The 13,370-nt window shown below is 35.0% G+C and overlaps 1 protein-coding gene across 4 annotated transcripts in view; it reads left to right on the top strand.

Annotated features, from left to right (window-relative positions):
* WWP1 (WW domain containing E3 ubiquitin protein ligase 1) overlaps positions 1 to 12,744 on the top strand; it is a 57,808-nt gene extending 45,064 nt beyond the window's left edge. For all 4 annotated transcript variants that reach the window (XM_063391636.1, XM_063391645.1, XM_063391628.1 and 1 more), the window contains 9 exons: positions 553 to 641; positions 3,231 to 3,390; positions 6,060 to 6,193; positions 6,292 to 6,432; positions 7,340 to 7,460; positions 8,635 to 8,739; positions 10,107 to 10,203; positions 10,508 to 10,580; positions 11,818 to 12,744. In XM_063391636.1, coding sequence (XP_063247706.1) covers positions 553 to 641; positions 3,231 to 3,390; positions 6,060 to 6,193; positions 6,292 to 6,432; positions 7,340 to 7,460; positions 8,635 to 8,739; positions 10,107 to 10,203; positions 10,508 to 10,580; positions 11,818 to 11,917 — 1,020 coding nt within the window. In that variant the 3' untranslated portion in view covers positions 11,918 to 12,744. The remainder of the gene's footprint in view (positions 1 to 552; positions 642 to 3,230; positions 3,391 to 6,059; positions 6,194 to 6,291; positions 6,433 to 7,339; positions 7,461 to 8,634; positions 8,740 to 10,106; positions 10,204 to 10,507; positions 10,581 to 11,817) is intronic.
* The last annotated feature ends 626 nt before the right edge of the window (positions 12,745 to 13,370 follow it).

The following is a 13,370-nucleotide window of genomic DNA, read 5'->3' as shown; positions in this document are numbered from 1 at the left end:
TGGTGTCCTGCTTTGTCCTTCAAAGATGAAATCTGTGTAATTGAAACTTACAGTCCTTGAGCTCTTACAGTCTGCAGACAGTGTGTGGTGAAAATTCTTGCTGCTGTCACCACAAGACCACTTGGCAGGGATTCTCTATAAGTAAAAAGTATATTATAAATTAAGATATATTGAATTTAGTTTGGATATAGTTATTACTTCTAAGTGATTTCCCTAAAACAAAAAAATCATATATATCAGATGAAGTACCTTTTTGTCTGTTTTCCTTAAATAATGACTGCCTTAGGAAGAGTGTAAGAACAGGGTACTCATATAGCAGTACTTTCCAGATATTCCTTCACCTTGCTAGCAGTCCGCTGCTCAAAGATTTTAAGTCCAAATTGGTATTTTTGTGTGTAGTTCATTGGTTGCTTGTCCATGAGATGGTCTACTTGCTTTTCAAATTTGTGTAACATTTGACATATATACAATTTCTGTATCGACATAAATTAAATATCAATGAGAGATGTAGTGATGATGCATAATTGGTAACTTATAAATTTTTTTTGATAGATTATGGCATTAAAACCGTATGATTTGAGGAGAAGATTATATGTTATATTTAGAGGAGAAGAAGGATTGGATTATGGTGGCTTGGCAAGGTAAAAAAAAATTTCTTAAAGTTTTTATTTTTTAATATCACTCTAGCCTTGATTTCTCTTGCAGTTTGACCCTAGGTATCTTTTTAGTCCACCTAAATGTATTAAGGAGGTGGAACTGGCAGCACTGTCTATTTTCACATATTACAGCTTCACATTGGTAAAACTATGGTCTCAGTTGTTCAGTTCTTTGACAAAGATTGATGTTTTAATTGGAATGAAGTTAATTGCTCTGGACTGAGTTATTTCAGAAACTTTCTACCAGAAAACTCAATTTTTCTAGAAATGGGGACTGTGGGAAAATAAAGTGTTCTGCTTATTTGGAAAAATGGCAAGCAAACACCAGATTGGGGCTGATAAGAAGAGGAAGGAAATAAATGAAAGGAGAGTAGTGCAGGCATAAAAGAACAACAGACAGACAATGTTGGCTCCACTGGAATGTGAAACAGCTGGACTATGGGTTTTTCTATGATCTGAAGTGGAACTCAGAGGGGAAAAATCTGATAACAGGAAAACCACAGACAAGGTTTCATTTCTTGACCACAGAGAATACAACCACTGACTACTGCTGCCAGTTACTTGAATGAATTGCTATTGCTAGAGAAGAAAATTCAGTACTACTGTATATCCAGGGAATTGGAGGAGGTCATAGGTGACAAAATTTTTCTTGTTAGGCTTTTTTGGTTGGTTTTTTTTTTAATGTTAAGGTGTTCTGGTTTGGTTTTGTTCTGGTTTTATGTAGCTTCCTGCATTAAAACTGAATTCAGAGAAAATGTGTAGTCATAAGTAAGGAAGCTTGCCACTGAAGGTTGAGCTGTGGGTATGTGGTGTTCTGCTTCTGATTACAGTATCACATAGACTTTTGGGGAGTGATTGCAGGGAGGAATTCAAGTTTTGCTTTGCATGGGTTTTGTTTGGTTGGTGTCTCTGTTGTGAGGGCCATAGGTTTAGGATGGGAGCCGGAACAGTTCATAGATCTTTCCATAGATAAGAAGTTAGAATAATTTAACTGAAGTGTGTTAATTGAAGAAAGAAGGAGAATAAATAAATAAATATTACCTAAGTAGTGTAGTTTCATAGTTTCATAGTTACTTAAGTCTTGCCCAAGACTTTGTATGTGCAACTGAGAACCAGCCAGGATCTTACTGTAACTTAAGCTAAGAATTCCTAAGTGACACTAAATAAATGTTCATGTACTGACTAATGAAATATTGCATTAATACAAATATAAATCAGCTGCCTCTCAGCAGACTACACTCAGTGTTCCTGTCAGATTTTTACCTTGTATGTAGCAGGACCAATCTGACATTATGTCCTGTGGCAAGTTTTAGCTGTTGATGGGAAAAATTAATTGCTTCTGCAACTTCTTGTTAATGACTGATTTAGTTTATTCCTCCCTTGTTATCTGACTTGTTCTAATTTTAATGCCTATTAACTTTGATGCTTCTATGTAGTTAATGTAATTGTCTCAGTATGAAACTTGCCTAGAATGCTGTAGAACATTCTGGTGCTTACTGGAAGGTACATGGAACCCTGTTAGGGTTACTGGATCCTGGCTGCCTTTGGGTTGAAAGCGTATCATAGAGAATCGTGATCCATGACGTGAGTTTCACGGCACTGTTAGGAGAAACATGCAGGCAAACCTCATTTCTATTCCATGATCTTGAGTAAATGCAAGGATAGAAGAGATGCCTCTTAACTGTGACAGCTGAAAGACAGTCAGAATGGAATTCAGCCCCTATAGTTATTATAAGACAGACTTTCAGCTGTTTTTATGGGTTATCCCTAAGCCTGGTTGTTTAGTACCAAACATTTAGTGCCCGATACAGAAGCTCCTGAGTGTGTATGACTGTTCTGAGGTCTCTGCAAATACTATATGCAAATACTATAAAGCAAGAAATATTATAAAAATCACCTATCTGAACACTGAAATACCAGATTCTGGAATTATTTCAGATCAGCTGAGTTGAAAAAAATTGAAGTGGTAAAAAACATGTATTCATTTAACTTCAGTAAAAAAGATACTTTTGCACTGTCATGTTGTGTAGGCTTAACCAATGCATGGTAATTCTTTAAACTACAATGACTTAGTGAGTGTTTTGCTGTCAGACTGGAAAAGCAAATAAGGTGTGCTGAGGTTTCAATTAGTTTTGTTTTATCTAAGTTGTTTATAATGAGCATGGAATAATCTGTGATTTTTTTGAGTAGAGACGTGAGTTGTAGACAATAAAGTAGGCATGAGGAGGGTAAATGCTGTGTACTGGTTGAGGCAGGGACTGTGTTAGAAAAAGGTATTACTGATAGGCAGCTAAAACCTGTGCTGTGAGGGTGTGTTCTAGACGAAAATCTTAACTATAATTTCTAAGCTTCGGAAACCATTATTTTCTAACATTATTGGGACTGATAATTGATTTTCTATATTTAAGAAATATATAATACCGTATATTATTCTGTGATTATAATACAACACTGTTTATATTATTTTTCAAACTTTGCATATATTTTGACCATTTTGCTAGTTACCTAAGGGGAATGGTGATAAACATCTGTATTTGATGGTTTTTATGTGTATACATGTTTTTTTTTCCTTAGAGAATGGTTTTTCTTGCTTTCCCATGAAGTACTGAACCCTATGTACTGCCTATTTGAATATGCTGGCAAGAGCAACTATTGCCTGCAGATAAATCCAGCATCAACAATCAATCCTGACCATCTTTCATATTTCTGTTTCATTGGGCGCTTTATTGCCATGGTAGGTTAGATTTTTAAGGTTTTATATTTCCTGTAGCTATACATTTACTCCTGAACAGTATTTGTTTGTACAGTTATTAAAGGTTATATTAATGAAGAATAAAGAAATTGAAGAATAGGCCAGCTCCCTGAGAGTTGAGTCTCTTGCACACTCATGTTTCCTGGGAGAGTGATCAAAGTTAATATGATGTTCGATATGATATTTTATTTTCATCAATTGGATGTGTGTGCTTCATGCAAACTGTTGTCTGAGTGTCTGAATACTGATGCTCTGAAAAATGTGACTACTATTTTGTGAAAAAGGCTCCTCAGTTGGACTTGGTATACCTTAGTATATTTGAAAAAATGAGTTAGAATGTTTTGCAGAGTACACTGGGCCTTAATTTAAATGTATATGCTTGGATATAAAAGTCAGATACTGAGGAGAGCAGAAGCTGTCAGGCTTGATTCTCTGCCATCCAGTTTCTCTTAAAATACAAGCTGATCAGGCATGTATCATTTCTTCAGTATCACTGAGTTGGTCTTCTATAGTGACTCCTGTTCTGTCACATTTCTCTCCTTCCATGTAGTGATACAGTCATCTTTCCACATAATCATCATGTCTACAGGTAGTCCCCAGCAATATCCCTCAACTTGGTGAATAGTGAAACCAAAACCAGTAGATGCAAGTGCATTTTCTTACTGAAGAGACTATTGCCTTGTGTTGTTCAGGGTTTTTGTACAATATTAAAACAAATACAAGCCAAGTGTAACATAAATGAAAAAAAAAACTTTTAAAATAAATGACGTTTAGGTGGTTTCTTAACTTTTCTTATGCTTTTCTTATGGATACTTCTTAAGAAATGTATTCAGTTATGATAATACCATCTCTGATTTCAAGTGTTTTGAGTTCACAATTTTTGTGCTGTCATGAGAATTTACCTCATTGGGTTAACATTTTCAGTAGGCTGCCACCTTTTTTCTTTATTTTAGAGTCCTCAGCAAGTTACAGGGCCACTTAGCAGGAAGGCATGATAAAGCCAGTTAGGTGCTAGAGCCAGTGTTTCTTTCAGCTGGTGATTTTTGATCTTGTTGAAGTTAATGTTAAGAAACGTTAACTTTAGGAAAGCTATTTCACAACAGTAGAGATCACAGTAGAGAATTTAATTAAGGTAATTAATGTAATTAAAAATAGGCTTTTATTTCCTAAAGTATTTATGTGTTTGCATTTTAAATTCTCTAAGCAGGGCAAGAGAAAGACCTGTGTAATGCTGCTTGATGTGGTCTCTTGCCAGGCTTGAGTGTATTCATGGTTTATACTGGATGGAACTTTCTGCAGTGCTTCCTGGGCCACAAAACCCTCTAGTGGCTTAAGATAGCTCAGGTAGTAATGCAACTGGGAAACAAAGTTGCAGTTTGTGTTCTTCTCACAGTTCTAAAACAGTAGTGAGATTTTTAGTTTTAAGTACTGAAGTAGCCAATTCAATTTTCAACTGAAACAGGATTAAACATAAAGAATACACATCTAACTTCGTAATAAAAACATGTTAAATGAAGTTGGCTGAGGCAACTGTTATATTTTGCTGTAAGATTATAATTCACATCAAATAAGGTGATTTTAAGAGCTTAATTCTGCAAATGCAGAAAATCATATGCCCAAATGCTGCACTTGACATGGAATTTCTATGAGGTAACCCTCCCATGAGAAGAATAAACTAGTTTAAAAGTAAATAGATGTATAAACAAATAAATAAATAAAAGCCTTTAAGAGAACCTCTTTACAGTCTTCTTAAGCAGAAGAAAATGCATACTAGACTAAGCCTAAAAGGGGGGAATTAGGAGGGGAAAAAAGATGGAGCCTGGAGGAAATGGGCTGTTAGTTGGCTCTTCTGCTCACAGAATTTCAGCTGAGAGGAAAGAGAAGCAATGAATGCACTACATGGCCTTTGTGTACGATTTTTTTTAAGAGCTATTTTAGTGAAGAAAGTGTACTTGATAAAGCTGAGAGGAAGAAAGGGTTTTCTTGGTTATGTTGTGTTCTGTGAGCTCTCAGATGCACTGAGTCAGTGTAGAGGTTAACAGTGTGTGTGTGTGTAATGCTATGCTTCAGTACTAGAAATCAGCTTACACCCTGTGTGCATGTGTGGTGAGACAAGACACATGTTTTGGGTTTGGTTTTCTCTTTTCAGTTTTGCGGAGATTTTAATTCCTCAGTTCTGTTACTCACTAATAAAAAGATGTGACTCCCAAAGCCCTTTCTTACAAGCTGCAGTATCATTCTGTAGAGGATGATGTTGCTGGATGTATGTACGTAGTAAAAAATGGTAGTAATACTCAAGTAGGATCAAATATCCTGATGAAGTAGGATAAAATAACACTTGGCAATTATGCCTATTCACATAATTAAGGGAAGAAAGGATGAAGTGCATTTATGAGAAGTTGGTTGTTTTTTTATCACAGAATTTCTAAAATTTAATAATATATGCTTGCATAAATTTTTTCCATTTTTTTTGCTTCCCATTTAATTTAATATTTTGTTCTTTATAAATACGGCTTTATAAAGCTGCTACTGCTATTTGGTGCTTTTTATTATTTGAAGGAGAAAGAAAAAAAAAAAAAAGACTTCAAGGCCAGAAACACTTCAATAATTCAGTAGTTCAAAAAAAATAAACATATTTTTCTCTTCAACAGGCTTTGTTTCATGGGAAATTTATTGACACTGGTTTTTCTCTGCCTTTCTACAAACGAATGCTGAGCAAAAAGCTTACTATTAAAGACCTGGAATCTATTGATACTGAATTTTATAACTCCCTAATTTGGATAAGGTTTGTAGTTTATTTTTTTGTGTGTGTGTCTTTGATATGTTATGGATCTTTTTGTTTGTATAGAGTTCGTTGCAATACTTTTTTTTCTTTTCATCCAGGGATAATAACATTGAAGAGTGTAACTTGGAAATGTACTTCTGTGTGGATATGGAGCTCTTAGGAAAAGTAACCTCACATGAACTGAAATCAGGAGGTTCAAATATCTTGGTAACTGAGGAGAACAAAGAAGAATATATTGGGTAGGAAGGTGTAGATGCTGAAAAAAGTGTTCATGTTTCTCTTGTTGCTCTAGCCTTTTTTGACACGGTGGTTTCTGTTGGTTTTGGTTTGTTTTTACTTTTTCTTCCCGTGTTACTATGTAATTCTTGTGACTGTTATTGAAATGGTATCTTGGTACACGTTGCTGTCTTGATACACAATTCTTTGGCACAAAAGGTACATGTGGAGTGAAGATGACCTGTCATGCTCTTTTGTGTGCAGTGGGAGAACAGGTGAAACTGAAATGAGCAAGCCTAAATTCAGTAACTTCAGGTAACAGATCCAGGTAGAGGGAAGGTATCTGTTAGACAGAAGATTGTAAAATTGTTTAGAACTTTGCTATAAATGTGGAAACTGAAATTCAGAATGGTGTGTAACATGCTGTGAGTTCAACTGGTTTTTTCTAAACTCTTTCTGCTACTCTTTTCTGCCTGTTTCCTGATTTTATCACTGCCCTTCTTTTTCTGAACCTCTGTTTCTGATGTGTCTATTCAGTGATCCCAAAAGCAGATGTACACAGACCCTTTTCTGTGATATTATATATGTCCAGTGCTGCACATAAAGTTTCCACTTAAATTAGCAGTCTTCAATTTCTCAGAGAAATAGTTTCTGTAGTATATAGATGAAATAAGGTTAATAATAATATGTCTTTTTAACTGCAGTGGTCATCTAAGTTACACCTTGCCACTTTACTATTATCTAAATGTGAAGATTTGTGATAATATAGTACAGTAGGTTCCTTATAGTTAATGGAATTGAACAGTATAAGAAGTGAAGCTTGAGGGAGTCTTACCTGATGGGAACACATATGCAATCCTGTATGTTTGAACTTCTTCACGTTGAATGCTAATTGATGTTTAATTCATGTTTGGTTTTGTTCTATCCCAGGCTAATGGCAGAGTGGCGATTTTCTCGGGGAGTTAGAGAACAGACCAAAGCTTTTCTTGATGGTTTTAATGAAGTAGTTCCTCTACAATGGCTACATTATTTTGATGAAAAGGAACTGGAGGTGAGGTTTTTATTCAGCATTTTTACCTTTTGCAAAGGTAATACATATGGAGAGATTAAATGGATAGGTCAGCTTGAATCTCTTGTCTGTGCATGCTGCATTTGATAGCTTTTGGAACATGGAGAATTTATTAGGAACAGTGGGATTAAATCATGATGAAAATTGAATCAGTGTTTTTAATCAGTGTTTTGTGGTGTTCAGCATTAAAATGTATTTTTGAAAGTTTCTGTGGAAGTATATGAGATCACTGATGGATCTATGAGTCACAAACTTTTCCCTCTGTGGTAGATGGGTAGAATTAACATGTAACAGATGACACAGGAGTTGGTTGTGGTGTATGGTAATTGCTTAGTATCAAATACATGGTCTAAGACAGGTTCTAGGGTTCTTATATTCAAAGACAGAAAACTGGAGGAACCAACAAGGCATGAAACAGAACTTTTCAGATCCTCAGTATGCAACCCAAGGTCTGATAGCAGGGATTGCTTGCACGCTCCACGTTTACTTATCAGCCTGGTCTGTGTTCACTCTTGGGGTTGTGATTTGGAGTAGGGACAAAAGGCTCTGTAGTGCTGTGCTCATTTATTTCTGTGTGATTTGCCAACGTTCCCTGTATATAATGAGCAGTTTTCTGAAACTTTCTTAAGTTAAATAGGGAGGATTTTTTTCCTAAGAAAAGACTTTGCTCAGTCTTACTCCGTGTTCAGTTTTGTGGAAGGCTTTGCCTTTTGAACTTTCAGCTTTCATTGCCTCTTGTAATGAATACTTTTCAGACTTATACTTGGCAGTATGTCTTATCTTTATTGGTAGTAGCAGTAGCAGCAATTTAATCATCATTTTGGAATATGAGATGAAGATTTAATGGAAAGGGTAATATCTTCCTTAATGTAAAAATTACTCTTGTGGGAAAGGTAGTATCTGCTATTATTGAGCTATTAGTTAGAAGATACCAAGTTTTTGGTATTCAGTCTTTCAGACCACTTAAAAACATACACAATTTTGGAGTAGCTCTGTAAACTTAGGATAAAGGAAAATCTAATTACATAATAAAATGAAAAAATTACCACTTCTGTTTTCAGAGCAGAAACTTTCATTTTTGTTACCACGTCTCATACAAAATAAAAAATACTCTTAAGTTATGTGTGTAATGTGAAGAAATCATTCTCTTTTCTAGGTTATGCTCTGTGGTATGCAAGAGGTTGATTTAGCAGACTGGCAGAGGAACACTGTTTATCGTCATTACACGAGGAACAGCAAGCAGATCATATGGTTCTGGCAGGTATGTTAATCAGTGACATTTCTGACTTCTGTAGGTTTTGTTTCGATCTGTAGCACAAATGACATGTGGAGTGGAGGGCTGTCCAGATGAAGGTTCTTACAGCTTCCTTTTTTTCTTTTCAGAGAAGGAAAGGAGGATTACTGGTCTTTAGGGAGGATTCTTTAGGGTGAGAAATGTCAGATAGATACACACATTACATTTGGATGCTGGCTTATGAATATTTTTGTCGCTATCTTGTCCTTACTGGTTATTCAGTGATAATTATTTTAGTCTTAGTGATCTACCTTCTAAATGTTCTTATATGTAGTGCACCTGTACATCTTCACTTTCCAGAACCTAAGGGGAGCATACAAGAAAGATGCAGAGGGACTTTTTTACAAGGGCATGTAGTGACAGGACAAGGGGAAATGGATTCAAAAAGAGGGTAGCTTTAGGTTAGATATTAGGAAGAGAAGGTCTTTAATGTGAGGGTGGTGAGGCACTTGAAGAGATTGTCCAGAGAAGCTGTGGATGCCCTATCCCTGGAGGTGTTCAAGGTTAGGCTGCATGGAGCTCTGAGCAACCTGGTCTAGTGGAAAGTGTGCCTGCCGTGGGAGAGGGGTTGAAACTAGACCATCTTAAACATTCCTTTCAACCCAAACCATTCTGATTCTGTGATCTAAAAATGTCACATAGTACTTAGGATTATTTGTCATATTAACTGTTCCAGTCTAGCACTGACTAATCTTCACTCAGTTTTAATGAAGTTGGCTAAGGAAAACCCTCAAACACTATTCAGGCTCACAGTTTCTACAAATTTTCCTGAAGAGAATTCAGACCTAGGGTCTTTTGAAAAAACCACCATTTTAGAGATGCTTTTGACTAAGTTTTTCTGGGAAAGTGATACAAAACAGTTATTTCCTGTCTTTTTTACATCATAAGATTTGATGATACATCTTTTTAAGATGCTTGGTACTGAAAGAATCTATACCAGAAGTTTAAGTATCTACATTTATATGCAAGTCTTTCTTAGTCTTGAAATACCCAGAGTCTATGGCTAGACTAGTGCCGTGTTTAATAACAATGGCAGTAGTCTTCATACAAAGCATTGGTATGATTTATATTTCAGTGTAGAATAAAATAAGTAAGGATTCTTCTATTTGCTGTTCCCAGCCTTCACATTATAATGGCTGACTGTGCTTATAATCTGAAATCACTGTTCTTTTTCCTCCAACCAATTTTGCTAAAGTAAAGAAATGAAAACTGGTACCAAACAAGTTGGTGTATTTTTAAGTGGAAATATACTTTTTTAACCATGTCACGGGGTTTTTGATTTTGTCCAGCTGTGTTAAAGCTTTTTATTAAGTAATTTCAATTTCTGTGCCTAGTTTGTAAAAGAAACAGACAACGAGGTTCGCATGCGACTTCTGCAGTTTGTCACTGGCACTTGCAGATTACCACTGGGTGGATTTGCTGAACTTATGGGTAAGTAAAAGGTGACCAGAACTGTTTTTACAGTCACTGTTTCATTTGCAAATGAACCATGCTGCAGGTGTACAGATAAGAGAAACTCCATGTTCATCACCTTGGATCTAGAAGGGTTTTTATATCATAAATCCCAGGAATACATTTATAAGCTATTTGGAAATTAGCTTGTTTCTGTGAGAAGCATGTTCATGTAACTAATGAACTCTGTCTGCTGTGTCTGAGTTGTGTCTTATGTCATGTATATATCATGTATGCTACTTAAAAAGGAACAGATTACACTTTACAAAATCTTATTTTCTAGGAAGTAATGGTCCTCAGAAATTCTGCATTGAAAAAGTTGGTAAGGAAACCTGGTTACCAAGAAGTCACACTTGGTGAGTTGTTATGTGTAAACTTTCTGTACCTTTAGTGGTTTATCTCTTCCAGGCTTGCATTGGCCAAATCAAATGAAATCTAATTTGGATCAATTCTCTATCTCCATCTTCAGCTTCATTTGGTTGCACTGACATGCCAATGTTGAAAACTTTCCTAGTTGCCCTTTTCTTTAATTTTACTACTGTGCTGAACAGTTTCTCAGTGTCAGCTCTATCAAAGGGATGAGAACATCCTTGTGTAGAACTGAAAGGCGTTTTCCTAATTCTTTTAAAGAATATTAAAAGAACATGAAATAACTGAACAAGTCATGTTAGTAGTAGCCACATAGTTCTTAGATACAGTTATTATGCAGTAACATTATAAAAGATAAAATGTATAGTGGTGAGAAGTAGCATGAAAGAAATGACAGCAAACCTTCAAAACAAGGATGCTTAGCCAAGAATGCTGATACTTTTTCCCACCAGGCTGCAGATGGGCCATTATTGGCTTGGCATTCCTGTGCATACTGAACTGTTGCATCAGGTGCACAGATCAGGTTTTTATATAAACTGTGCAAAATGGACAGACTTTCCTTCGGCAACCTGTGACAATAATATTCATCATACTTTTAAACTACTTAAGGGTATCGTCCATTTTACATCATCTCCACTGGCTTTTGTTTTGAGTGATGTTTGCAAGAGTTAAACATATCTTGTCTAGAATAATTTTGGGGAAGACATGGAATGAAATGTTTTGGCAAAAGCCTTTTAGGGCAAAGTTTGGAGGGAAAAACACTCACCTATATCCAAGCGTGTGTAGGAAGGAGAAAAGTTCACCTTTTCCATGCTGTTGTTGAAATTTGGAAATGCTTCAAACTAAGATTATATTAAACTTCATGCTGAAAATTTCCTTTTCTATGTATTACTACTATAAGTAATCATTATTGTAAATATCACGTTTTTATATGATTTTTTTCTAAGTATTATAGTTCCCTGTATCTTGGACAGTCTTTAGTCTTTCACCATTCTAGTTTTTTTAATCTGGTAGGGGTCTTTTGTTTCTTAGAATATTCCTCTGAAACTTTCTTTTTACTTCTTGTAGAAATGCCAAGGCATTGAGATTGTGCTGATTGTTATTTCTTTTTTTCTAATTGTTAGATCAAAACATTTATAGCTTCTACTATAACAATTGAATTCTGTAGAGTTCTACATGGGATTTAGATAAACTTACCAAAATTCTGTTTGTTTTCCTGCTCAGTTTTAATCGTTTGGATTTGCCACCATATAAAAGCTACGAACAACTAAAAGAGAAGTTGCTCTTTGCCATTGAAGAAACGGAGGGATTTGGACAAGAGTAGAAGTTGCTTCTAGTCAAAAAGGATACCTTGCATAATAAAAGGCCCAGCCAACTAAAATTGCACACTTAATTGTATATAAGCTTTTTGTTCTGTACAGTGATCTTTCTGGAACTCTAAAAGTTTAATTGTTCTCCGTTCTTCCACAAATATATGCAAAACTGTTCAGCCTTTTCTACTTTTATTTATTGCCCTTTCAAAAGACAAGAAAAACCCCTCCATAAATTTTGAAAGCAGACAAGAGACTTATTTAAAATATATATATATAAAATATAAATATATATACTAATGGGCTCTAGTTTTATAGAGCTTTAAGTGTATGAAAAGTTGCAGCCATTTAAAAGGGCCTGGATTTGCTTTATCTTGGCTTTATCATTCAGAAAAATGTTAAAACTGCTCAATGTTCTCTAAAGAAACATCTCCAAGTTTGTTTTACTGCATGGCTGTTTTAAAAGGTGTTAAAGGCTTAGGCCAAACGTATCCTAAATATGTAGAAAGATGCTGCTGGTATTTGAGACGACAGAATCTGTTCTTCTGTCAGTTTGATTTTTTTCAATACATAAATAGCTGATATATCCCTCTCTACTGATGTAGCCAAGGTCATGAATAAAGCCTTTACTACTTGCACAAGTCATGTACAATGAGATGAATGTGATTTAATGTTGAAAGGAACTGGTGCCACTGTTCTGACTTACTGCAGGAGCTGAACAGAGTATTTTAATTCATTTGAGCAGCATTGAAATTTGTTTACATAGTACCTTGGGTTATTACCACAAGGATGTTAGGTAATCTTCAAAGAAAAGAATAAAAGAGAAAATACTACCCATTGACTTCTTGGTCTGGTGTCTTGCAGGCTTTTTTTTTTTTTTTTTTTTTTTTTTTTAATTTGGTTTTGTTTTGTTTATTTGGTTTCCCTTTTCACTCTGTGATGTCTTTTTATAACTTTGTAGTTATATTAATGTCAACTGAGCTATAAGGGTATACGAAAGGTAATGTGAATTTTGCTGCTTTCTGTGTTCTTGTTCAGTTTCAGATACTGGATTTAATAAACTCAAAATGAAAGTTACTTAAGCTTTGCACAGATAAAAGTATTATTTAGTATTAAACAATCTCATTTCTCTAAAGTTCTTACAGAAATTTAGATGTACTTGAATGAAATACATCTAAAACCTGTCATCCTTTTACGTAGGTCAGGTTTGTCCTAAGTGCACAGTAATATAAAATCATTTTAAAATTAATTTTATTGGCATTTTATTGGCATAGATTTGCTGAACTGCAAAGATGTGTTTAAAAAAAATACAAAAATTTAACACCTTGTTCATGTGAACGATACTAAATGCTACTTTTAGCAAATTGTGCTTCCTTATTATAGAGTAAAAACGTGTTTTAAATCACCATTTGTAATATGCTTTAAATATTACCTGTAAATTCCATTACATTTAAATTACACAGAATT

The sequence above is a fragment of the Prinia subflava genome, chromosome 1, assembly GCF_021018805.1.
Source record: "Prinia subflava isolate CZ2003 ecotype Zambia chromosome 1, Cam_Psub_1.2, whole genome shotgun sequence".
Classification (NCBI taxonomy): domain Eukaryota; kingdom Metazoa; phylum Chordata; class Aves; order Passeriformes; family Cisticolidae; genus Prinia; species Prinia subflava.
The sequence above is the reverse complement of the archived record's forward strand: the minus strand, read 5'-3'. Positions and strand labels throughout refer to the sequence as shown.